At 33.2% G+C, this 24,618-nt stretch overlaps 1 protein-coding gene across 1 annotated transcript in view; it reads right to left on the bottom strand.

Annotated features, from left to right (window-relative positions):
* Positions 1-24,618, bottom strand: part of LOC148626139 (uncharacterized) — a 61,652-nt gene that overhangs the window by 6,827 nt on the left and 30,207 nt on the right. The window contains exons 19-33 of the mRNA XM_088569851.1: positions 22,902-23,018; positions 21,868-22,082; positions 20,363-20,516; positions 19,473-19,589; positions 17,638-17,808; positions 16,233-16,313; positions 15,168-15,329; positions 13,738-13,833; positions 12,215-12,304; positions 10,075-10,208; positions 7,777-8,083; positions 6,703-6,753; positions 4,449-4,634; positions 2,340-2,473; positions 604-748 (exon numbers count right to left, since the gene is read on the bottom strand). Of these exons, the coding sequence (XP_088425977.1) occupies positions 604-748; positions 2,340-2,473; positions 4,449-4,634; positions 6,703-6,753; positions 7,777-8,083; positions 10,075-10,208; positions 12,215-12,304; positions 13,738-13,833; positions 15,168-15,329; positions 16,233-16,313; positions 17,638-17,808; positions 19,473-19,589; positions 20,363-20,516; positions 21,868-22,082; positions 22,902-23,018 (2,160 nt within the window). The remainder of the gene's footprint in view (positions 1-603; positions 749-2,339; positions 2,474-4,448; positions 4,635-6,702; positions 6,754-7,776; positions 8,084-10,074; positions 10,209-12,214; positions 12,305-13,737; positions 13,834-15,167; positions 15,330-16,232; positions 16,314-17,637; positions 17,809-19,472; positions 19,590-20,362; positions 20,517-21,867; positions 22,083-22,901; positions 23,019-24,618) is intronic.

Raw genomic sequence — 24,618 nt, 5'->3', positions numbered from 1 at the left:
GAAATTAGCACTTTGCAAGAGTTATCATTCTTGATTTTTTCTTGGAAACATGGAAAGGACAACTATTATGTAAAAATACAGCACATGTAGATTGAAAAAGCATCATTTGTTTGGTGGGTTTTATCTTCACCATGAATCACTTTAATATGGGCAGTGTCTGAATTTTACATGGACTGGTACTTAAAAACATACAATGTTAAATTTGTCTGAATTAACCAGTTTTGTCTTTAATTTTTTAATAAATTTGAATAATTGATTATAATTTGAATAAATTTTCAGATATGAAATGCTTCACAGTGCAGGACCTTACACGTCTACTTAAATTACTTAGTAAAATTTTATAAAATGCTTTTCCCTCCTGAAATCCCAAACAAATGGGAGTCATATCCTCCAGAATTAATACCATCCTAATTTTAGATTCTTGTTTTAAAATTCAATCAAGATCCCCTCAACTAACATTCAAGTTATTGCATAAACTAGAGACAGTGACAATGACCTTGACAATGACAATGAAAGGGCCATACCATTTTGCTTCGTTGAAAATTTAAAACTTAAGGTTATATCATGTAATAGATAATAACAAACTATGATTCAAATACAAACCAGGTAAACCATTCAATCCAGGCTCTCCCTTACTACCACGGAAACCATTTTCACCGGGAGTTCCTGGTAATCCTGGTTGTCCATTGTATCCATAGTCTCCTGACTCTCCTTTGCTTCCTGGGAAACCATCTAATCCAGCATCACCCTAGCACATAGAAAACATAATGATTAACAAAGTACTTACGTACTAACAGATAGAAACCATAATGATGAACAAAGTACTTATGTACTAGCAGACAGAAACCATAATGATGAACAAAGTACTTATGTACTAGCAGACAGAAACCATAATGATGAACAAAGTACTTATGTACTAGCAGATAGAAACCATAATGATGAACAAAGTACTTATGTACTAGCAGATAGAAACCATAATGATGAACAAAGTACTTATGTACTAGCAGACAGAAACCATAATGATGAACAAAGTACTTATGTACTAGCAGACAGAAACCATAATGATGAACAAAGTACTTACATACTAACAGACAGAAACCATAATGATTAACAGAGTACTTATGTACTAGCAGACAGAAACTATAATGATTAACAGAGTACTTATGTACTAGCAGATAGAAACCACAATGATGAACAAAGTACTTATGTACTGAATTAATTAATATCAACTGAGAACCTTAAACTATCAACCCTACTACAGCATTTAAAATGGTAATAAGTAGGGAAAATGCTAAAGGTATGACTTAGAAATGGCAAAATCTGGAATAGAACCACCAATATATCGATCCAATTATACAACTGTTATTGCAGAGAATGACATACAATGCAACCTGTCCAAACCAAACACTAAATAAAGCAAAACTCTTCTAAACCAGACACTACTTGAAGTCGTTTTGAACAAGGGTAAAACTGAACACCTGTCTCAAAACCAGACAAATTTTACAAACCATTAGGGCTTAGGTATAGGAAGGTTTCATGGTTAAAAACAAACACTTGTGTAAATCAGATAAATTCTATGAAAAGCTTGTACGTACATGTATAATTCTTTTATAAAAGGAGATGAATATAAATCAAGTAAACTTTACCCACCACAGTTGGGAGAGACAAAACTATCACAAGTAAGATAAATTACTTTCCCAATTAATAAAAATGACACATATCTTCAAAAAAAAAAAGGCAAGTTTTGAAAAAATCTAACAATATCATTACGTATTTTTAAAATGTACAGAGGTTTAAATGGATGTAAATACTCAATCCGCTACTTATCGGTAACTTGTACTTTTTTCCTTTGATCTTTTTTACAGATATTTCTCTATCACCTGTACATGACAAGATCCTAAAAAAATATCAGTCAAAATCTTGTGAGTGTTTGTGACGATTCTTGGTCATCTTCTTTACAGTTTTGAATGTAAATGTTGGAAATGATTAAAAATGCCAAATTTGGATTATTGATAAACAGAATAATAGTCCATATTTTGACACTGACAATATCATGTGGACTATCTCAACCCATCAAGATACTGTCAATATCAAAATTGGAAGTGACTATTACTTTACATACTGTGAAAGTACTATTGTTCGTGGGGTACCAATTTTCGTGGTTTTCGTGGCTAGGCCAAACCTTGAAAATTAGCTCCCAAAGAAAAGGAGAATCCAATTGATGTGTATACTGAAAACTTCAAAACCACAAATTTAAGAATCTATGAAAATTGGTATCCATGAATTAAAGTACTTTCACAGTAGCTCAACAGTGAGAGAGAGAGTGTTTATATCCTTACAGGTAATCCATTAAGTCCAGGTTGGCCATCAGGGCCTGGTTCTCCATTCACGCCAGGCAGTCCTGGTTCACCTTTAGCTCCATTAAAGCCAAATATACCAGGTCTACCAGGGTACCCCTTTGGACCAGCAGACCCTAGAAGACAAAACACAAATATTCTTAAGTAGCAATCTTTCTGAAATCAGACAGAAGGTGATTGATTCATACATGTCAAAAATCCATCAAATTCTGCTTTAATTCTTGTTTAGAAACAGTTACTGATCACATAACCAGTCTTAGGTTTTCATTTGGTTGTTGCACTTTTGAGATAATAATTATAAAGATTGTACATGAAACTGGTACTTTGCAAGAGTTATCTTTCTTGATTTCGTTTTTATTTGGTTAATTTTAGTGGGAGAAGAAAGTATGATTTTCTAGAAAGTGCAGATCTGAGTGCAGAAATGATTATCATTATGTGAAAGTAACGCATGTACACTAAAAAAGCATATTTTGTTCGGTGGGTTTTTCTTCACCATGAATCACTTTACCATTGGCAGTGTCTGAATTTTATGTGGGGTGGTACTTAATTATGAAGACTTGTCTTACTTGACTGAACAATAGACACTTTTTCATCATTGATCAAACAAAAATCTCTACTCAATTAAATATTCATTTCCAATTATGAACTTTGAGAATGTTAAGGGAGCAACCATTTGATTTTTATGGGGGGTGGGGGTGGGGCTGAGTGGGCGGGGGGTGTTTGAGTGTGGCTAGGATCAAATATGAAAGAAAAAGGCAGGATGATGATATTTGGTTTTTGTAAAAATTATAAGAAAAACTAAAGGGTAAAATCCAAGACAGGCTAGAATAAAAAATATAAATTTAGGTCAGATCTTATCCAGGACACAAAATTTTATTCTAGGCCCCATCCCCCTCAAAACAAATCAAATGGTTGTTCCCTAACAGAAAACAGTTACTTGGAGAGATAAAAAATAAACGATCTTTAAAAAAATCTCTTACACATTTTTCTCTTTGCAAGCCAATTCAGATAATGTCAATAGAAGGAAAACTTGAAAATAAATCGTTATGCCAGTTATTCAGCGTGAACCAATGAGAACACATTACAATTTTTCCTTTAATCAATCATATGTAAAAATGAACCTTGAACTTAACAGTGTTTTATTATGTATTTGTGAAATTTGTGGTGTATGGGACAAAAAGCTGCAACTATTTTCTTTAATGTTATAACAGCTTGGGGTTGATATAAAATATACAAAGTTTTATGTAACCTGAATGTACTACACTGATAATTCAGAGATATGTACATGTGTTATTAAAATGTAAATTCACCAGCTAATTCATAGATAAGTACAAGTATTATTAAATTGTAATTTTACCTGCTAATTCAGAGATATGTACATGTGTTATGAAATGTAAATTCACCAGCTAATTCAGAGATGTGTACATGTGTTATCAAAATGAAAATTTACCTGCTAATTCGGATATGTACATGTGTTATCAAAATATAAATTTACCTGCTAATTCGGAGATATGTACATGTGTAATTAAAATGTAAATTTACCTGCTAATTCGGAGATATGTACACGTGTAATTAAAATGTAAATTTACCTGCTAATTCAGGGATATGTACATGTGTTATCAAAATGTAAATTACCTGCTAATTCAGGATATGTACATGTGTTATCAAAATGTATATTTACCTGCTAATTCAGAGATATGTTTATGTGTTATCAAAATGTAAATTTACCTGCTAATTCAGAGATATGTTCAAGAGTTATCAAAATGTGAATTTACCTGCTAATTCAGAGATATATACATGTTTGTACATGTGCTATTAAAATGTAAATTTACCTGATAATGTGATGATATGTACATGTAATGTTATTACAAGATTAATTTACCTGGTAATCCACTGATATGTACATTCATGTAGTGTTATAAAATATTAATTTATCTGGTAATCCATTGATATGTACATACATGTAGCGTTATAAAATATTAATTTACCTGGTAATCCACTGATACATACATGTAACTTTAGTTTAAGATTAATTTACCTTGTAATCCGCTGATATGTACAGACATGTAGTGTTATAAAATATAAGTTTACCTGGTAATCCAGTTATTCCGTTATCTCCAGGTTCTCCTTTCAGTCCAAATCCTTCAAAACCAGGATTTCCCTTCATTCCTGGTAATCCATCTAATCCAGGGAGACCATCATCACCACGAGGACCTTTAATTCCAGGACGTCCATCAATACCATCTATGCCTGGGTCACCTCGTGCACCTTGAATGTCTGGCAAAGCAAAAAAAAAAAAAAAACTGATTGTATTAAATGATCAAGTAATTTTTTTGTGAGGTATATTTGAAACATGAAGTTGCATGCATTGTCATCCTAGGACCACCTCTTTTACAGGAAGTTGATACAACTAAAACACTAAAACACTAATAACAAATGGCCAATCCATATAAAGTAACACACAAAATTTGAAACAAATCCATTCATTAGGAGCGGATATTTTTATGACAAAAATTTTCTCTATAATTCCATGAAGTGAAAAATGGCAGAGTCCAGTGAAACATTATGTTCATATCCGACACCACCCAAAATGGCTTACAACATACACCCTATTGATAATAGCAAAAATCGGATGAATGGAATAACAGACTGACTAGGCGATTCAAATGAACATATTATTGTGTATAGTTTGTAATGTGTGGAAAAATTTATTTCTTACGTCTAAATCAAGACTAAGATTTTCTGACCTATGAATTTGAAAAAAAATCATGATAGCCATAATGCCATAATTGGTATAAAACATCTCAAAGAAGATTCTACAGCATATAAAATAATGTAAAAATGTTATTAAAGTAGCTATAGTGCTTTACCAAAATCATCATACTTTTTTCATATTTTCAACCTTTTCATAAGAAAATATAAGAATTGTAATATTCTTATCAAGAACCAAAAATGGGCATCATTTTACGAAACTTATAGCTAAATAGATGGCCTTTTTTAATATTGCCCTTGCTATCAGTCCGAGATCTTGTTATTGGTCAGGAGGGCTTTAGCCAGAGGGACGATACCAATCTAGGGCTGATAGCAAGGGTAATATTAAACAGTCCATGTATTAATACGTTTATCATATATTTTTATACCAGTAATGAATTATTTACCAAATTTTTCTTTTAAAGAAAGAAAAATAAAAAAAGGAGAGGATAAAGTGCATGTTCTGCAATTTCAACTGACCACTTTACATCAAATCCACTGTGATGAACAGGATAACATTTTGAACAATTGTGGGAAAGTGACGTCAGTAAAGCTCATAAGAGGGCAGATATTGCCATCATAAAATGTTACTGCCCTGGGGGGCAGATAAAATACAGAAAGCAATGCCTTTATCACATATGCAAAATCAACGTTATTTCAATGAAATATGAGATAACAATACGTACACCAAGATTTGAAGAAAAATGAAAAGAAAAAAGTTGATACAACTAAAGGAGCCAACTAAGTTCTATCAAATTTTAAGACAAAATTTAGAAAACAAATCAGAACCTAAAACAACATGTCTATTATTTATCACATGTATACAATAAAACATACTACATGCATATCCCTTATACATTTTGTTTCCACCTAAGCACACAGGAGTTGGTTAATTTTCATTTGTTAAGTAGCACACCTGATAAGAGTCATGCAAAATGTGATTTATGGTTGGGAAAGCCTACATATTTGTATTTTCGATATTTTGTTTAAAATGGTATAGTATACAACAATTGACATGTGGCTTTATAACCTTTGTTCGTAGGAGATAAAAGTAAAATAGAATGTACTGTAGAATTCAAAATAAAATTAAGGGAGATAACTCAATAAACAAAACTGAAATAAAATAGAAACTGTTGGATATTAAATGTGGATTATGTCCTTAGAGCAGACAGACTGGAATGAATAATTATCAGGGATGATTTTACTAGGACATCAAACAAAATGGAAGTTGGTAAAATTGAAAATAAATAAACAGTAAAAAAAAAGAATTGTAACTGTAAGATCCAGATTTCAAAATCATCCCTGATTTATACATCTCATCATGTAGACCTATATAATAACTTAATAAAAAAATGGAAAATAAAAAAATGGAAATGTGTAGCCTGTCTTTGGAGTGTATCAAATATTACAAAATCTGCATGATTCTTACAATGACTACTACTTAACAACCAGTGATATTTTGACTTTTTGGGGTAGTACTTTGAACAGCAATTTTCTCTGATGGTTATATAAGGCACAATTAACAATGGAATGTTCTTCATCATCAACTGAGTTTGAAGAATGTGATTAACAGTAATATATAATGTATACATACATGGAGAATCATCACCAGGAGGACCAGCAGGACCAGGATAACCACTATCACCTAGAAGTCAAGAAAATATCTTTCATTTGATTTGAAAACAGCTTTCTGATTGGTTGTCTGTCTTTGAGCAAACCAGGTTATTTATGTATAACCTGGTTTGGAGCTGTGGCATTATTAGTGTTGATTGCATGGTCTGCAGTCTGTGATTTAAATATTCCAAAATGAATGATTACAAATCCATTGTTAATACAGTAAAACTTGTTTAAAATGAACAACCTTAGGACTTTTAATATTGATACAGTTTAGACAAGTGTTTGGTTGACCAAGGTTTGAAATACATTGCATATAATATTTAAGGAGGTAGACTTAAGGTAAGGGACACAACTCTTTAAAATCATTGGAACATTTGTATTCAGGCTCTTTATATCAATCTCATGTAAGCATCAAAGTAACCTGGATTGATTTCATTCTGTTTCAAATAAAAGCTTGAAAGGCTTAGGTGAATTGAATATGATACAAACATATCACTGATTTCAAGTTATGCCCCTTACCCCAGGTCTACCTCCTTAAGAGACTTTAAAACATGTCTGGTTTTGAAAAGTTTTAGAATAATCAAAGGTTTGGTTTAGACAGATTTCACTGTATTTGGATAAGAATCCATTAAAAACATTCCTCAATATAATTAGTATACTAATATTTAAAGTTAACATAAGACAATACAATATTTTTCTATAGAACAAATTCTGAAATTTTCACATGCATTTATTATCATGTTTTGAGTAACCTGGGGGAAAATAAATCATTTCATCTTTTGAGACTCGCTTCTTGGAAGTTTAACATAACTTTATAAAAATTCAGTGTTAGCAATTCATATTTTTCAACTCAATGCAAGTTAGCTAAATTCCATTAACTTTCCTCATGTCTAATTCCACTAAAATGCATTCCACAAAATATTTACAGTGAGCTTAAATACTTACTTCACCACTTAAACTGTTCTTTTATATATCCTTTTGCCTCAAAATCACCAAATTTTACACCAACAAAAATAACCCACCATAAAGTATTAGTGATATTAGAACATACCAGGTTGTCCAGGTTCACCATTGATTCCAGGTAGTCCATCTAAACCATCTTCACCACGGCTACCTGCTAAACCAGGGAACCCAGGTAGTCCAGTGTCTCCTTGAGGTCCAACTTGTCCTGGCCTGCCATTCAATCCTGGTACCCCTACCTCTCCTTTAAGCCCTGGTCTTCCATTGAAACCATCTCTGCCATTAAGACCTGGTTCTCCTGGGAATCCTTCTCTTCCTACTTCTCCTGGGATACCATCAACTCCACGCTCTCCTCTACCACCAGCAATTCCTGGCAAACCATCTAATCCACGATCTCCCTTTTAAAATAACTGACTTAAATTAAAAATCTGATCAATATTTTATAAATTATACTTTAACGATAAAATTCTTTGCAGATTGCAGCAAAATTACATAAGGTTTTGAGAAATTAAGTACTTCTCTGTCTTAATATCAGGCAAAATGTATATAAGATGTGGCAGATGAAGAAAAAATACAGAGATTTTACTGCGTTATCCAAGTATTTATAACTTATAACCTCCAAAAATAACCATCACAGTGTTTGAAAAGTTTGCCTTTTCAAGGTATTGATAGGCCAAATTTAGATGATATGTACTGAGGAAAAATGGTGGGTAAATTTTCCAACACTTTTCCCTATATAACCACTAAAAAATATCTATGTCACAGGTGTTTCAGATTAAATTTTAATAGCTTTTCGTTTGTTAACTAGATGTATTGAATATATTTCAGGCAAAAAAAAAACAAAACAAAACCCAAAACAAACAATTAAAAAAAAAAAGATGTCCTACCCATTGCCTAGTTTTTACACAGTAGGTAGTTAAAAATCTAGTGCTGTGAACATACGTTTTTGTGAGTACAAATTTTTGTGGTATCAGGGGGAAAATATTAGTTCATACATTCTTGAATTCTTTGATTAGATATCTCCATCTGACAAAAGTATTGGAAATTTCCTTTTTCACTGGGAACCAAATTTCATGGTTTTCCAAATCCAAAAACTGATACCCAATTAACTATCACAGTAGTATACCAGTTGGTTTTACAAGCCTGTACCATACATGTCAATAAAGAAGTTGGTACTGACTAGCCATCATTGTTCAGCTACTGTGAAAGTTCTATTGTTCATGGGATACCAATTTTCGTGGTTTTCGTTGATAGGCTTAACCACAAAATTTGGTTCCCAACGAAAAGGAAATTTACATTGATGTGTATAGCCATCACTCCACAGTATTGTAGAACTGCCTAATTTTGGTCTTGTAATCTGATGCTTTGTAACATTTATCACTTTAAAAAATTGTCAAGCATCTGTAAATCTATATATCTACAAATAGCTCAAGCCAAGGCCTTCAGGATGCAGTAAAAATTTTCTGGAAAAAAATTACCCACAGCATATAGGGTTACCATAGAAACCATGCAAAAATATGCGAAAATTTGCAAAAAAGTTCATAAAATCAGGTTAAAAAATATCAAATTTCCCGCAAAATATCTGAAATTTTTATTTCAATCCCTGAAACTGTTCAAACTTTTCCCTTCAAAAACCCCTTCCTCATATGGGCATCGCCGGTTAGATTTTGAGCTATTTCACTTTGTAATCCACTTATTAAATTTAGCATGGTAAAAAATTGACTTACTTTCACTTTCACAATGAAGTCAAATTGTCATTGAAAAAAAGCCCCTTCAACATTGAAAATATATAAAACATTGCAAAATACTTTTAAAAGTCCCCTTTTTTCAGAAAATGTTTTATCAACAATAGATTCTTCATTTTTAATCACTATAGCAACCACCGGTTTCCATTTATGTCATTTTTCATCCCTAGCCAAAAGTGCGAAACTAAACTAAACTGTGGAGTGCTGGCTATACTGAAAATCTCAAAACCATGAATTCAAGAATCCACGAATTTGTGTTTCTTCCCTAATCCACAAAAAACTGGTATCCGCGAATTAAAGTACTTCCACAGTAATCAAATTTACAAGAACCTGCGATAAACAGGGACACATTTACAGGCATAAAAGATAGGACACAATTCTACCAAGAGGGCTTAAAAGTACATTGAATATACCTCGTTCAAACTTTTTTAGCTTTAACATCAGTATAATATATTAATAATAAAAACTTCACCATAATTTTCCAACTTTAAGTAATTACTGATCAACCTCAGCTCAAGTCCTCAAGGTCAATGTAGGTTATGAAAACCATTTTCATCATGTTGACCTTTTCCCTTACTTCGGTCCTCAAATTAAGTATGCCAGTACAGCTACTTTCCACTCGTGGGCATTAGGTTTTCACTTACCCTGGGTCCTTGTGGTCCAGGTAGACCAGGATGTCCATCTTCTCCTGATGGACCTTTTACACCAGGTATACCATACTGGCCAGATTCTCCCATAAACCCCTGTTCTCCAGCATCTCCTGGTAGTCCATCAAATCCTAAAAGAATAGATTGATAACATGACAATTTTTCAGAAAACTTGTCTTAGACTTTTACCAGAAATGTAGAAATTTATCCAAATCATTTGAGGAGGTGTAAATTACAAATTTTGAAGAAATTTCAATTCTAATGGAGATAACTTAAAATATTATCCAGTTCCAGCTAATTTTCTGGCATGGAGAGATTTTTGGTGTTAATTTGTTTTCCAAAGCAATTGAGATATGTAGGTGTGAAGCACTCTCAAAACAAATTTTGAAAAATTTACAATTTCCAAGAAAGGTAACTCTCAAAATATTAGTCAGTTATCACTTTAATACAATACATATTGTGAAAAATTTCAAATTTCTGAGGAGACAACTCTCACAATATTAGTCAGTCATTGTTTATTTTGAAACATTTTGAGATATTCATGGTAGCAACCATATCCAAATCCACTGAGAAATGTAGAGTCCTTACAAGGTGTGACAGACACATAGATGCATAAACATACTGAGGCCTAAGTCCAAACCAAAATTCACATTGCAGTGAACACTGAAAAAAAATCATTGAAATTTGTTCTTCCATAATAATTATATGCAATTCATGCAAATTAAAACCTTGTGGTTTCTAATATAATCCCTCTCTAATTGATTTTTTCTACTCTTACTTCATAACATCAACCTCACATACATTCAAGTAATACTAAAGAAGTATTATTGACCCCATATTTTTACCAAAAAAAAGAAGTTTGAAGTAAATGACAAAAATGCAGTATGCACTGCTATATGGATGATTATTTCTTTTAAAAATGGCTTTAAATTTTCACTGCTTCATTAATCCTCAGTTTTATGGAAGCATTAAATGTGCTAAAAACAAAACAAATGGGCTTAATATCAATTTTAATACTGTGGAACTTCACTCGCTCGAACTCGGATGGCTTGAACACCCGGGATTTCTCGAACAAAATTCAAAGTACCAAAATTTTCTCCTATATAATCAATATAAATAACCATGGATTTCTCGAACTTCGATTTCTCAAACACTCGAACTGACTAATCGGTCCATTCAGTAATAAATCTTAGAGAACAAACCTCACTAACTCGTCAGCCAGCCATTTTGTCAGCTTGGATAATAAAAGGTATGAAAAACTGAAGTCAGTGTCATTTTAGTTAATTGCAGGTAAAACTTAAGTCATCACAAATTACGTAGTTTTGATCTTAACATAGTACTGACTGAAGTTTGAGAATGTCCCAAAGTCAGTATGATGAAAGCATGAAAGAAAATCGGATAAAAACAAATCATTGACCAAGGAACTCGAACTCTGAACGTTTTTAAAAGCGAACACAGCATTTTTAATGTTCACAAATCAACATAATCTTCTGAAAGCGAACAAAAAGGATCCATGAACTAACACAACTTCGTAAGAAGTAAGCAATTTCTAATAATAAAGTCGAACTCGGACCAGCAACACAAAAAGAATACGGAAATATACGAACTTTAATTTCTCAAACTCCCGATAACTCGAACACATTTCAATGGTCCCTTGGAGTTCGAGCTATCGAGGTTTGACTGTACTTAGTTATTTTCAAAGGTCTCTACCAATGTGACCCAAGAATATCTGAACTTACATAGACTACTATCAAAGTGGCATTTAGAATTCATAAACATTAAGTTTATGTCAAATTTGGGTGAGACGCTCAAAAATTTGTCCAAAAAGAGCCCAATTTCAATATTTTGGAAAATTCACTAATTTGCCTAATTTGGGACATCATATTTTTAATCATTCAAAGATGATATGCTAATAAATGTAGTTGAACATGCTAAATCATTCATTAAACATTCTAAACAACACAGAAAAATGTCTCCATATCAAGTTTCTAAGAAACTAAAAGTTGCAATCTTGTGCCTAACAAAATGATAACATGTGTTCAGAGCTATTCTAAACAACATTAACATCGTGTCTACTATAAATTTTTTTATTAGAATGGGAAAACTGTAAAAAATAAAATGACGAGTTGTGACTTACCTGGCTGTCCAATGCCGCCACGTTCTCCCTTAATACCCTGTAACCCAGGTAATCCTGGCATTCCATCAAGACCAGGGCGACCATTCAAACCTTTAACAAATTACAATTATAATAGATAAAAATGAGTCAAAGATGGATTTCGTAAAACAAGAAATAGATGTCTAACAGGTCTGAAATCGTATCCCACATCATGTGACCCATACCAGATGCTGGATACCAAATATCAAAAGACTGTGATTAGTAGTTACTGAGAAAAAAATAATTTACCTGCCCGCCAGACAGACATCTGTGCGATGAAAACTGATTTGTTCAACATGTCATAGTTTTCTATTCCTCTTTCGTCTACCACAGACTTGACTTTTTATGAGCAAGTTGGTGAGTTTCTCTATAAAAGCAGAGGACGCTTACCATACTGGCGCACTTGGTCTAAGTTTTTATTAGAGTCTGAGTTGCTCAATTTGCTTTTGTTACTTTGTATGTACGATTTTAGTTACTTTATGTTCTTTGTTGTGTATGTCTGTTTTCCATGTCTGGTCTTTGTCCCTGGATTACATTCTTTTGATTACCGCTATAACCTTGGTTCCCTTAATTATTCATCATACTATAACCAGATTTTATAATACAATACAAAATTCAGCAAATTAAAAGTACCTCAAGAAAAATTGCATGTACATTTTCAATACAGTACTTATATCATACATATATTATTTCAAGCAATGCATAAATAAATAAATAATATTAGCTGTTGGTTTAAAATTAAACATTTGAAAATAAATTCTACTGGTAAATGAGGATTTCATCAATAAAAATAGCAAAAGGATATTGAAGTGTTTACCCTACCAGTGCACCTGGTCCATGCTTCAAATCCCAGTTCCTCGTTCACTTTGTTTCTTTGAACCTGTTATTTTGTATATTTCATGTTCTTTGTTTTGTGTTTCTATTTTCTTTGTCAAGTTGTTATACATGAATTATGTTCTTATTTTATTACACTTTGAATTCTGGTTCCCTTAAATTTCCCTTTTGGTTAAGGTATTTCAGTACTAGTCCATATAAAATTCAGACGCAGCCTAATGCAGAGGTGATTCATGGGTTAGAAAAACCCACCAAAGAAATAAAGCTTTTTCCATCTACATATGCTATATTTTTGAGTAAGAATAAACCTTTCTGCATCTAGATCTGTATTTTAGAGAAAACCAGCTAACAACCAAATTTATAAAAAAAAAATCAAGAACAATTACTCTAGCAAAGTGCCAATTTCATACACATTCTACATGATTCTTATCTTGAAAGTGAAACAACCATATGACAAAATAAGACTGGTATTGCCTTCTGTAACTGTTTTTGAATTAGAAATAAAAGTGAGTGCTGTGGGTTATTGACATGTATGAGTCATCTCCTATCTGATTTGTATAAAGACTGCTACTTAAAGCTAAAATGTAGAAAAAAAAACAAGATGTGTCAGAACAAAAAAAAAAAGATAAAAATTTTATCATCTAATGGCAAGATAATAGACCAAAACATACCAGGTTCTCCTTTAAGGGAAGGTCCTGGGAATCCTCGATTTCCTTTCTGTCCATTGAGACCTGGACGTCCATCAGGTCCAGGTAAACCTAGGAGACCTGTCAATATAAAACAGTGTCCAATTTTTTTTTTCATAAAATAGGCAAAGATATGATGTATACACTTGTTTTTGTTCAAAATAATTTCAACACCAGCAACAGGTGCAAGTGAAAATGTACCACTTAAGGATTTTCACTGGTCATAATCAGACATTTTTTTCAGATTTTCAAACTCCTCTGGTTTTATCCATTTCATAGCATTAATATTTTTTCTTAGTGATCCACATTTTTTTTTATCATAATTTCATTAAAAACGTATTAAATGTTATTTGGGAAGTTTTTATGAAATCCTTGTTATTTTTTCAATATTTTCCATAGATAAGACCAACTAAGACAAAACTTATAGAAAATCTAGAGAAATCTTTTTCAAGCCAAAAATTTTCAAATGCCTACATCTCAAAAACAAGCACACTGATCCATCTATTTTTTCCTAACTTTTTTAATTAGATCTTGATAAGTTGAAGTACCGGTAGTTAAAAACTCACAATTATGCAAAATATCTTAGTTTGGAAAAAAATAATGGGGTTAGTTCACTTCTCAAGACATTCAACCAAATATTTCTTGAAAATTCAAAATCCCCCCAGCAGCAGTATATAGAATCAACCCCATGTGACGTATTTTCATGAATGAAGATAACAGAAACAAATAAATACCAGACAATTACGCCTACAGACATCTCAGATTGTGACCACATGGCCTGTAGACCTTTGCCTATAAATAAAACTTTCTTAAACTCTTTTAACTCAATAATAGGTGAATTCATTGTATGAGTATTAAATGAAAACATTTTCATAAATAACTTTGCAATTAGTTTTAGTCATGAAATGGAATCTCAGGATGTCAGACGGTCACTGTAAATTTTGAACCAGCTAATGCCATGAATAATTTATAGAAGGAATAGAATGCAAAGAAGTACAAACACAATATAAAACTTCACAAATACACCCAAATGACACAAATTTTTAAACAAAATTCATAAAAATTGTATCAATTTTAACATTCTCATTATGGGCCAAGTGGTCACGATCTGAGATTTCTGCATCCCACACAAATATTCTTAATAATGTAAGAAGTGTTTGTTGGTCTACATAGTGCAAATAGTTGGTTTACTTCCTAACTTGGCAAAACAAAAAGAGAGGACAATAAGCTTTTCTGACAAGTTATTATGACTCAATTGTAAAGTACAGACAATTAATAAATATGGGAAATTAAATACAAGGTTTACGATCTACTTTTAAAAAAATCTGCTTAGGAGACCAATTTCACCCATAAATGAACCTCAACCTTTATCCCCATCATATTTGATGATTTCAGTTAAAGTACATTGTACTTACCATCAAGGCCATTTTCTCCAGGTAAACCCTGCAGACCAGGTTGACCAGGTCTTCCAATCTGTCCCTCTCCTCCTGGGAAACCAACTTCTCCTGGCAGTCCAGGTTCTCCACGGATACCTCTGGATCCAGGTAATCCATTCCTACCATTATCTCCACGTTCACCTATATTGGACCAGAAGAATAAAGTAGTTCTGATGCAACAGCAACCCAGATAGTAAGGTCTTCATAATAGTTGAAATAACATATTTTAAAACTATGTAATTTTATCATTAATCAAATGCTTCACAGAGTGCAGCTTCGTATGACTGCAGAGATTGACCCCTAAACAGTTTATTGTGATTAGACATTTGACAAAGGATAATAATTTGACCAGAATCAAAGGAAACCCTTGATCTGATGAGGTTTCAACATAAAAAAACCTCAAGTGGAATAATCTCCCTTAGGAGTTTCACAACAGTAAATATATTCCTTTATGGACATCTATATTTGATGATGCCCAACCTTCCAACAAAATATCATCAAAATCCCTTAAGTAGTTTAGGAGGAGATGCATTTAAAAGAAATGTGGACAGACAAACAGATGGACAGACAGACAGATGAGGTGATTCTTATATATCCCCTGCCCAAAGTGGAATAATAAGTCCAAGAAAATTCTTAACATCTACAAAATATTTACTGTAAGTGTAAGTACTTAGTGCACCACTAACCACACAGAATCACAATTTTTTTTGTTTACTGTTTTGCCAAAAAATCACCTAATTTTATACTCACAATATAGTACTATCCTGTATCAAACATTTACTGTGTGTTGATCATGGGTGTTTAGGTTTATCTACAACTATAGATATAGGTCCAATAAAATCCAGAGGAGAAAATATTGGACCATGTGTAAAAATAATGAGTGGCAAGGTGACGTTATTATGTCCTCAAACGTGGTGGGGGAACATATTGTTTTTGTTCTAACTTTTATACTTCTTCTTAAAAGATGTGTTTGCAAGAAATGTGGGCAGACTACCAGACAGTCTTTGTTTGCATGGAATATAGAAACAGCAACAGGAATGTTACCTTTTCTGCCTGCACTTCCATTTTCTCCATCCAAAGCAGGTTTGCCTTTAGGACCATCTGGTCCTCGATTACCTTGTATGCCTACAATACAAAAAAAGTGTAAATTTTTTATGTGCCACAGTTTGTTGGGTAAATTACTGGAAAAATGTAGAACTTGTTACTTCGATGTGGATCCTGAAAAATTCGAAAGATCTTCTGGAAACCCTCAATTCAAGATTATTATCAGAATACATCAGCATAAAAACGTATGATTTTTCAACTCTTCATTCTTCTATTCCCCATAATCAATTAAATCTTAACTCAAAAACATTATACATTGTTGTTACACCAAAAAAGATGGTAAACCTAGATACAAATATGTAGTCCTTGGAAGAGATTCCTCATACTTTGTAAAAAACCAATTCCATATCATCTTCAAAATATATTTAAGATGTTTTCAAAATGCTGGAAATTTTTATTAACAAATCGACAACATATCTGTCCTGTGTGGTGGATGTGTTTTTCAACAAACGGTCAGCATTCCAATGGGAATAAATTGTGCTTTTCTATTTGCTGACCTATTCCTTCACTCTTATCAGACTGACTATGTAATTGATCTGATCCAATAAGAAGGAAGTTCATTTGGCTGGATCCTTTAATCTCAGTTTCTGCTATACAGATGCCATATTATCGTTAAACAATCCTAGTTTTGGGGATTTTATGCATTGCATCTATCCCAAAAGAACTTGAGATAAAGGATACTACAGATACTGTGAAGTCAGCCTCATATCTGGACCTACACTTAGAGATCGATGGTAAAGGAAAAATACTGACCAAACTATATGACAAACGCGATCACTTTTCATTTCATATTGTAAACTTTCCTTTCATCTGTGGCAACATCCCTTCCACACCTGTGTATGGAATTTTCATAACACAACTCATACCTTATGCCAGAGCTTGCCGTAACTATGCAGACTTTTGGTATCGCATGTGACTTTTGACAATTAGGCTTTTGGAACAGGGTTATGTTACTACAAGACTGAAGTCATCACTACAGAAATTTTACGTCATCATGAACTTGTGGACTTATTAGCACCTCAGTGAGTGTTTCTAAAAAAGCAAAGGACGCTTACCCTAACAGTGCACTTGATCCATGCTCCCTGTTTTTGTGGAGTCCGAGTTGCTCATTTACTTTTGTTACTTTGTATGTATCATTTTTATCATTTTATGTTTTTTGTTGTGTTTGCCTGTTTTCCAAGACCAGCCTCTGTCCCTGGATTACATTCTTTTGATTCCAACTAGAATCTTAGTTCCTTTGATTATTCTCTCACATAATCAGATTTTAAAAAAATATAATTATTTATTATAATGTGTGTGTAATGTTTATGAATATACTGAAGGGTTTCATTTATAATACATTTACCTTTAACTCCATTAAGTCCAGGTAGCCCTGGAGTGCCTGTAGGTCCTGTGCGACCCCTAGCCCCATTTTCACCATCCAGACCAGCAAATCCTGCTGCTCCCTTTCTACCTGATATCCCTGGAAGCCCAGGTAATCCAGCATCCCCAGGTGCTCCTCGGAATCCTCTCTCACCTTCAAAATTGAGAAAATGTTTTAGGGCCTATATTTATTATATTGTAGAAGTCTGTAAAGATCTCCTTTGTAACCATTAATGTTCTGTGCAAAATTTAGAAAAAAGTAAGGATTTTTGTCTAAAGGAAATGGATATTCAACATTAAAATTTATTTCAAGACAAAAGGAAATACAGCAAATGTAGAAGTTGAACTGTTTTTATTTGTTTGTTGACACTGTCAAATAAGCATATTTAGTATTTAAGAGGCTGACTATGAAAAAAAATTAGCAGATCCTATAATTTGAGTAGCAAAGGGTAAATTTTAACTCACCTCACTAAATATTTCGTTCCAATGTAATGTATTTATCATTAGGATGTCAAATAGTATAAAGTTTGTTTTAAATCAACAATGGATGGCTTGGAAAATGGATTTAAGTTCCCTAACAAAGCGACCAAATTTTGCTAAAATAAAGAGTTATCTCCCTTTTTTAAATGAATTTCAATGATATCTATGAAATTTATTTCTTTTTAATCATAGCAGTTAATCAAAAACCAACATTCAATGTTGAAAAAGGATGCATTTGTTATATGAAATAAGTGAAAGTTTTTTGAAAAAACATTTTGTCATGTACCACCGACTGCCTGGTTTTGACTTGAACTCCCTCTTAATTTTATGGTCTAAAAAATAACTTCTTACTCTGCATTTGACAACATGCATCTTTTGACCTCCAAACTAATTTGGATCAAAATCTATAGTAGGTGCACAATAAGAATAAACAATAAATATATAAAATTGAAATAACCTGGCCGCCCGGGTAATATTTTTGTCCCACAAGTTTCTCTCAAATATAACCCTGGGTCACCAGTGACAACTTCTGTCTTATGATTGGCTGAGCGAACATGACATTATTTTACTTATTTTTATATGTTTTAATATTCAAATTTAAAAAAAGAAACATTAAAATATTTCTGCTAAATTACTTACATTATCTTTCAATATAAATGCACAATAACAAACTTAATTTAGATAAGTTCATCAAGGTTTTGCTATATTTCTAAAAGGGCAATTTACTCATATAATATGCATATCCATCAGTGGTGACCTGAGTCTATATTTTTACAATCCTAGGGATGCTTATGATATTGGAGAGTGGGCTTGGTCCCCATCATGAATTTGAAAATTTATAAAACAAAGATTTTGTGTGGCCCCTCCCCCTGGGCTCCCTCTCCTTCAGGTGATTCTCTGGATCAGCCACTGAATTACAGATTCATACATTTTTAATCATAGTTTTGCTTGGGATGAAGAAAAATGCTTGATTTGAGTGCTTTTCAACTGTTAATTCCAAACTATTCAGGTCATAACCCCCAAAATCACTGAAATCCTTATGCTAAGTTGTATGGTTAAATGTCATGAAATTCTTGTTTTTACCTCTTTTTGGCACCAAAATCTGAAATGGTTGGGGCTATTAGCCCCAATAATCAATACCATCCTTCCTTTAGAGGTTTTGAATTTTGTTATTAAATTATATCCTGATCAGTAAGCAATTATTCAAGTTATGGCATGAAAAAAAACACAAGTGTCTGCGGCTATAAACGATGAGGAAGACTATGACAATGACATCACCATACCATTACACAAATACAAAAGTGGTATAAAAATGTCACCTCGGAGGCTATGACAAACCTGGTGTTCCAGGAAGACCTCTATCTCCATCGGGACCAGGAAGTCCATTCAAACCAAAGTTTCCAGCCTCTCCCTTGAAACCAGGAGAACCATCTAATCCGTTTCGACCAGGCTCCCCTGTAAAAACACAAATATTAATACATTATTCTCCGAGAATGGTTGATATGTATGTGTATATTTTGTCATCATGTTGCTTATTCATATCAAATAGCATTGTATCAGAAGTCAAGAAGATGTGCCTAACATAAACTTTATACAGATACATTTTTTTTGTGTGTCCTCAAAATAACACAGTAATCTGTAACATTTTTTCTGTGCAAAGGTCTATCTAAATCGGAACTCCTTAGCTTTTCTGGTTACACAGCAGAAAAAACGTTGGAGGCACTAGGCAGAAGAATCTGTCCAGAATTTGTCTGATCCCATTCTTAAATTATAGTTAAACTGGTTGAATTTTTTAACAATTCTTTATTTCTTAGCTCCTCACTTTGGGCCAAAATTCTTGGAAGAGTTATTGTTCTTTATTTGTAATGATATCCAACCAATTTTTAAGCACAATCTGGTAGATGGAACTACTTTGATTTGCATGTCACTACAATTCCAGGAAACCTTTCAAGAAGAAATTTTCCTTTCTGCATCTGAGGTTATCTTTTAGTGCAGCAGAAATGGCTTTGTTGTTCCAATGGAAGCTAGCTGTGTGTTTACAAATCTACTGTCACAACATAACATCAAATAGCAAAATGACATAAAAATAATGATGGTTTAGGGTATATCAAATTAACCCATAATATCTGTTACCTAAGAAGGTATATTTCCTTCTTTTATAAGTTTGAATATTTCAAAAAAATTACTCAGTATAAAACAGTAAAAGAATTGGGCACATGCAAAAGTACCTCTTTGTCCTCTTTCTCCATCATTTCCAGGGAAACCAGGGCGACCTGGTTCCCCATCAATACCACGATCACCAGGACGACCAGGTTGACCATTGTCTCCAACAGGACCTTTCACAACACTGTCAGGTATTCTACCAGGTAAACCTCTTTCTCCCTATAGTATACAGAAATTCTTTCCTTAATGCTCATTTCGACCTGAACAAAATTATTTAATGCCTTCATTTCCCCAAATGAATTTTAAGACAACAAGGAAAATCTCTTTACAAATTTGAATACAAAGTAGGGTACAGCTTCATGCAACCATACAGGTCACACATAAAAATTTGGACATATGGATACAACAATCAAAGTTGATACAGATCTTCACTCATAGGGTAATGATTGAAAAGATTCTAACCAGACTTAAAACAGTCACAATACTTTCAAATCTGCAGTTAGAAATAAGAAACTGGCACTTTACCAGTATATAAAATTGATGAAAACACATATTTAACAGACCACTTTTATGGCCAGCCATTAGAAATTTCATTATTCTGGCCCCTGAATCAATACCTACCTTTCTGTTTTTGTAAGACACATTACAGAACAATTTTATGGAGATTCATACACTCTGACACAAGATCTTGTCTGGAAAACAAGAAATGCTTGTTTCTGGTCCCTGATTCCTGATTTTTTCAAGTCACAACACCAAAAATCAATCCTGGCTATCCTTTCCATAAAGATCTATACACGCATATACTCAAGTATGGAGACAGAGTGCATATGTCTATAGACCTGGAAGACTGCCATACCAAAATATTTGAAGCTCTACATAAATATTGCAAAAAATGGAAAAGAAAAACTAAAAGCTGGCTACAATATCTTATTCCAAGCTACTCTGTAACAAACACTTCAAAGTGAGTAATACATTTATGCTAATTTACATCCTAAAAAATAAATCAGTAGCAGATCCAGAAATACAGAAAAGGTACTTCAAATGGCACTTCAGTATTTTCAATTTTTACTTTATGATCAATGAAAGTTTTTAAGCAGAATTGGGCCTTCAGCCCACAGAAGGATAATAGGTCTGCTGGAGGGTGACCAGGAGTCATTCAACTGATACCCCATTATTAGATATACATATCAAATCTCTATGTAATATAAAATAGTGCGCAAATTCCACTTGAAAGTGAAAATATTTAAACATGACTTCCGCACTATTAAACAGAATGATAAAATTACTATGCATTAATGACATGACTTCTGGTCACCTGCCAGCTGACCTATTATCCACCTGCCCCACCCCTTAGAACCTTCTATGTAAATCCTTATTCCCTGTGGCTATGCATAGTAACATAGTTGGTCAAACTATCATTTCTGTCCTGTAGGTCATATAGTTGAAAAGAAGTTGCTCTAAAAACGAAAGGATCAAAGCATAAAAACAAAAAAAAAAAAAAAAAAAATTGCATTTTTAATGCTAAGAAAACAATACAGGGGGATTTGTTTTTACCAAAATGTCAATTTACCGGAGGTCCTTTAAATCCTGGTAGTCCATCGTCACCAGGTGGTCCAGGATTTCCAGGTAATCCATCTAAACCTCTTTCTCCAGGGACACCATAGTATCCTTTTGGTCCATCTGGTCCTCGCTGACCTGGTCCACCATCTCTACCACTTTCACCTTTGAAACCTGGAATACCATTATTTCCAGGCAATCCTGTATTGCCATCATCACCTGTTAAGCCTACAATAAAAACCCAAAATAACGGTTGAGAGTTTACTCCTCCAATCTTGAACTCAGAATACTTTGAATCTTGTGCATATCTGTTAACCTTTGGAACAGTTCATTTTGGAGATTCCCCCTATTGACACTGTCTCATGTGGGAGATTTTCACATAAAAGCAAGCTCATAAAGAAAATACTCTCTATTTCAAATAGAGTTAAATGTTAACCCTTAAGATGGATTATCTCCCTTGAGCAAGAATAGTCGCACCTATGAGATTTTAACAGGTAAAGGTCTCACTTACCACTTCCAGTTCAAATGGCCTCACTTTATGTAGTACCAAAATTACACTAAACCTAGAACTATGCATTGTAAGTGCATAATATGTGTGTATTTTGATCAAAAGTAGTCAAATTAAAGCTGAGATTGTGCACTTTAAAATGATACTGTAATTTACTCTAAAAGTGTATGACTATTGTTTACTTGTATGAGTAATTTGCACCTATGCTGCCAGTAAGCAGAAGAGGTAAAAATGCAGATTTTCTGTATTATTTATTCAAGTAAATTTTGTTGAAAACTTCTATAAATCATCATACCATTAGTATAATGATTATGAAAGCCTTTATTTCCAAGCTTTGCAATGGCATGCATTTGTCCTGGAAAATCACATTGAAAAATAAAAAAAAAAATACTGTAACCAGGGTAATGGAAACATTGGAAGAGGTTGTTGAGACCAAAACCTTAAAGTTGCATTATCCCCCCTTTAGTCCTTCAACAAAAATCATTTTCCTTCAATATGACAATGATACATATATAGCTTGGTATCTTCCATTCCAGTACCTTTCAGTCCATCTAATCCTGGTAGACCAGCTGCTCCGTAATCACCTTCTACTCCACGGTCACCTTTAATGTTGGCATTTGAATCTAGCTCATATCTTGATGGCTCTCCCATTATTCCTGTAGGTGAAAAAAAAATGATATAAAGCTAATATCACTTGTTAGCGATAAGATATAGGAATTCAAAATTTAGATGTTTTGTCCCTGGATTACATTCTTTTTAGTTTTTCTAGAATCTTGGTTCCCTTAATTACTGTTTTAAGCAACCATAAGAAAATAAAATCAGTTTAATAGTAAAATATTCAAGCCACCAAATAAGGCACTCCCCTTTTTTCTTTTTTTTTTTTAGAAAAATATACCAAACACCTGTGATCTGGGGATAAATTCCAGTCTCCTGTCAGACAATTGGTACAACATGCAAGCTCCATGCAGCGAAAGACTTCCGTTTTGTCTCTCACTAACTGATGCTGACAGGCCTTTCGAAATTCTCCAATATTGTTAGATTCAAACGTTGTTTGACAATCGCAAACGTTGCCTAAAGTCATTAACTTTTTCCTGACTTTCCAAGATTCTTGCATATTAAGAAAGGGCTGGCTGCAGAGTTGAGAGTGAATTTCGAATGTCAGACACTATTCGGAGCTGGTAAAACATGGTCTCAGCACAACTAAAGCAGTATAGTGCAACCACAGTGAAACCTGTCTAAACCAAATCCAAAACAAACAACAAAGAACATAAAATAACCAAAATAGCATGTACAAAGAAACAAAAGGAAACTCTGACTCCATTATAAACTGGGAGTAATGGACAGGTGCACAGGACAGGGACTCCATTATAAACTGGGAGTAATGGGACAGGTGCACAGGATAAGGACTCCATTATAAACTGGGAGTAATGAGACAGGTGCACAGGATAGGGTAAGCAACCTCTGCTTTTCTAGAAACAGTACTGACTGGCTTATAAAAAGGACTTCTATAAAGTGTCTGGTATAGATAGGGATCAGTTTAAACAGATTCCACTGTATTTGTATCACCAGATCTTAAGTTCAAAGACTAAACAGATTTTTAAACATAATTTCATTCTGATGCATAAAAAGTGAACAATTTTGGAACAGATAACTTGATCTGTTCATATGCTAATAAAAATAGGGCATTAATGGAACATTAAGTGATACCCACTATTTAATAGTGAATAAAGGGGATGGCAAACTGTTCAAAATGGTTTAACTGAAAAACTACATTTTGGATTTTGCAGAAAAATTATCTTAACCTGTATTTTATGGAACAAAACAACTGTGCAAAGTTTCAAAGAAATTCATTGATCCATAATCAAGTTATCATTTGGAAACTGTTGGTGAGACTGAAAGACAGATTGACATACAGTTCAAAGGTGGGTATCACTTTGTGTGGCAGGGTACAAAATTTTTTTTAAAACTTGGTTACTTCTCCTTAAAGCAAACATTCTTCGATACAAATCTTTTGTATTTAAAAATGGAATGGATGGCAAATTGAACTTCACTAACTAAAAGTCTCCATTTAGAAAGAAAATCCAGTAAAGTTTATCCAGACAAATATTCAAGATGTACTTAATACAGTAATGATTGAAAACCTTTATGAGGAAGCCCTACATATTTAAATCCTCTGCCAAAACATGAATGGCTCAAAATCTTTCTGTCCAAAGTGACATACGCAGTAAGGATGTGATTGTTTGAACTTTTAAAGCA

The sequence above is a fragment of the Perna viridis genome, chromosome 2, assembly GCF_037379345.1.
Source record: "Perna viridis isolate PV_CMFRI_1.1 ecotype Kerala chromosome 2, ASM3737934v1, whole genome shotgun sequence".
NCBI lineage: Eukaryota > Metazoa > Mollusca > Bivalvia > Mytilida > Mytilidae > Perna > Perna viridis.
This window is presented reverse-complemented; position numbering and strand designations above follow the sequence as displayed.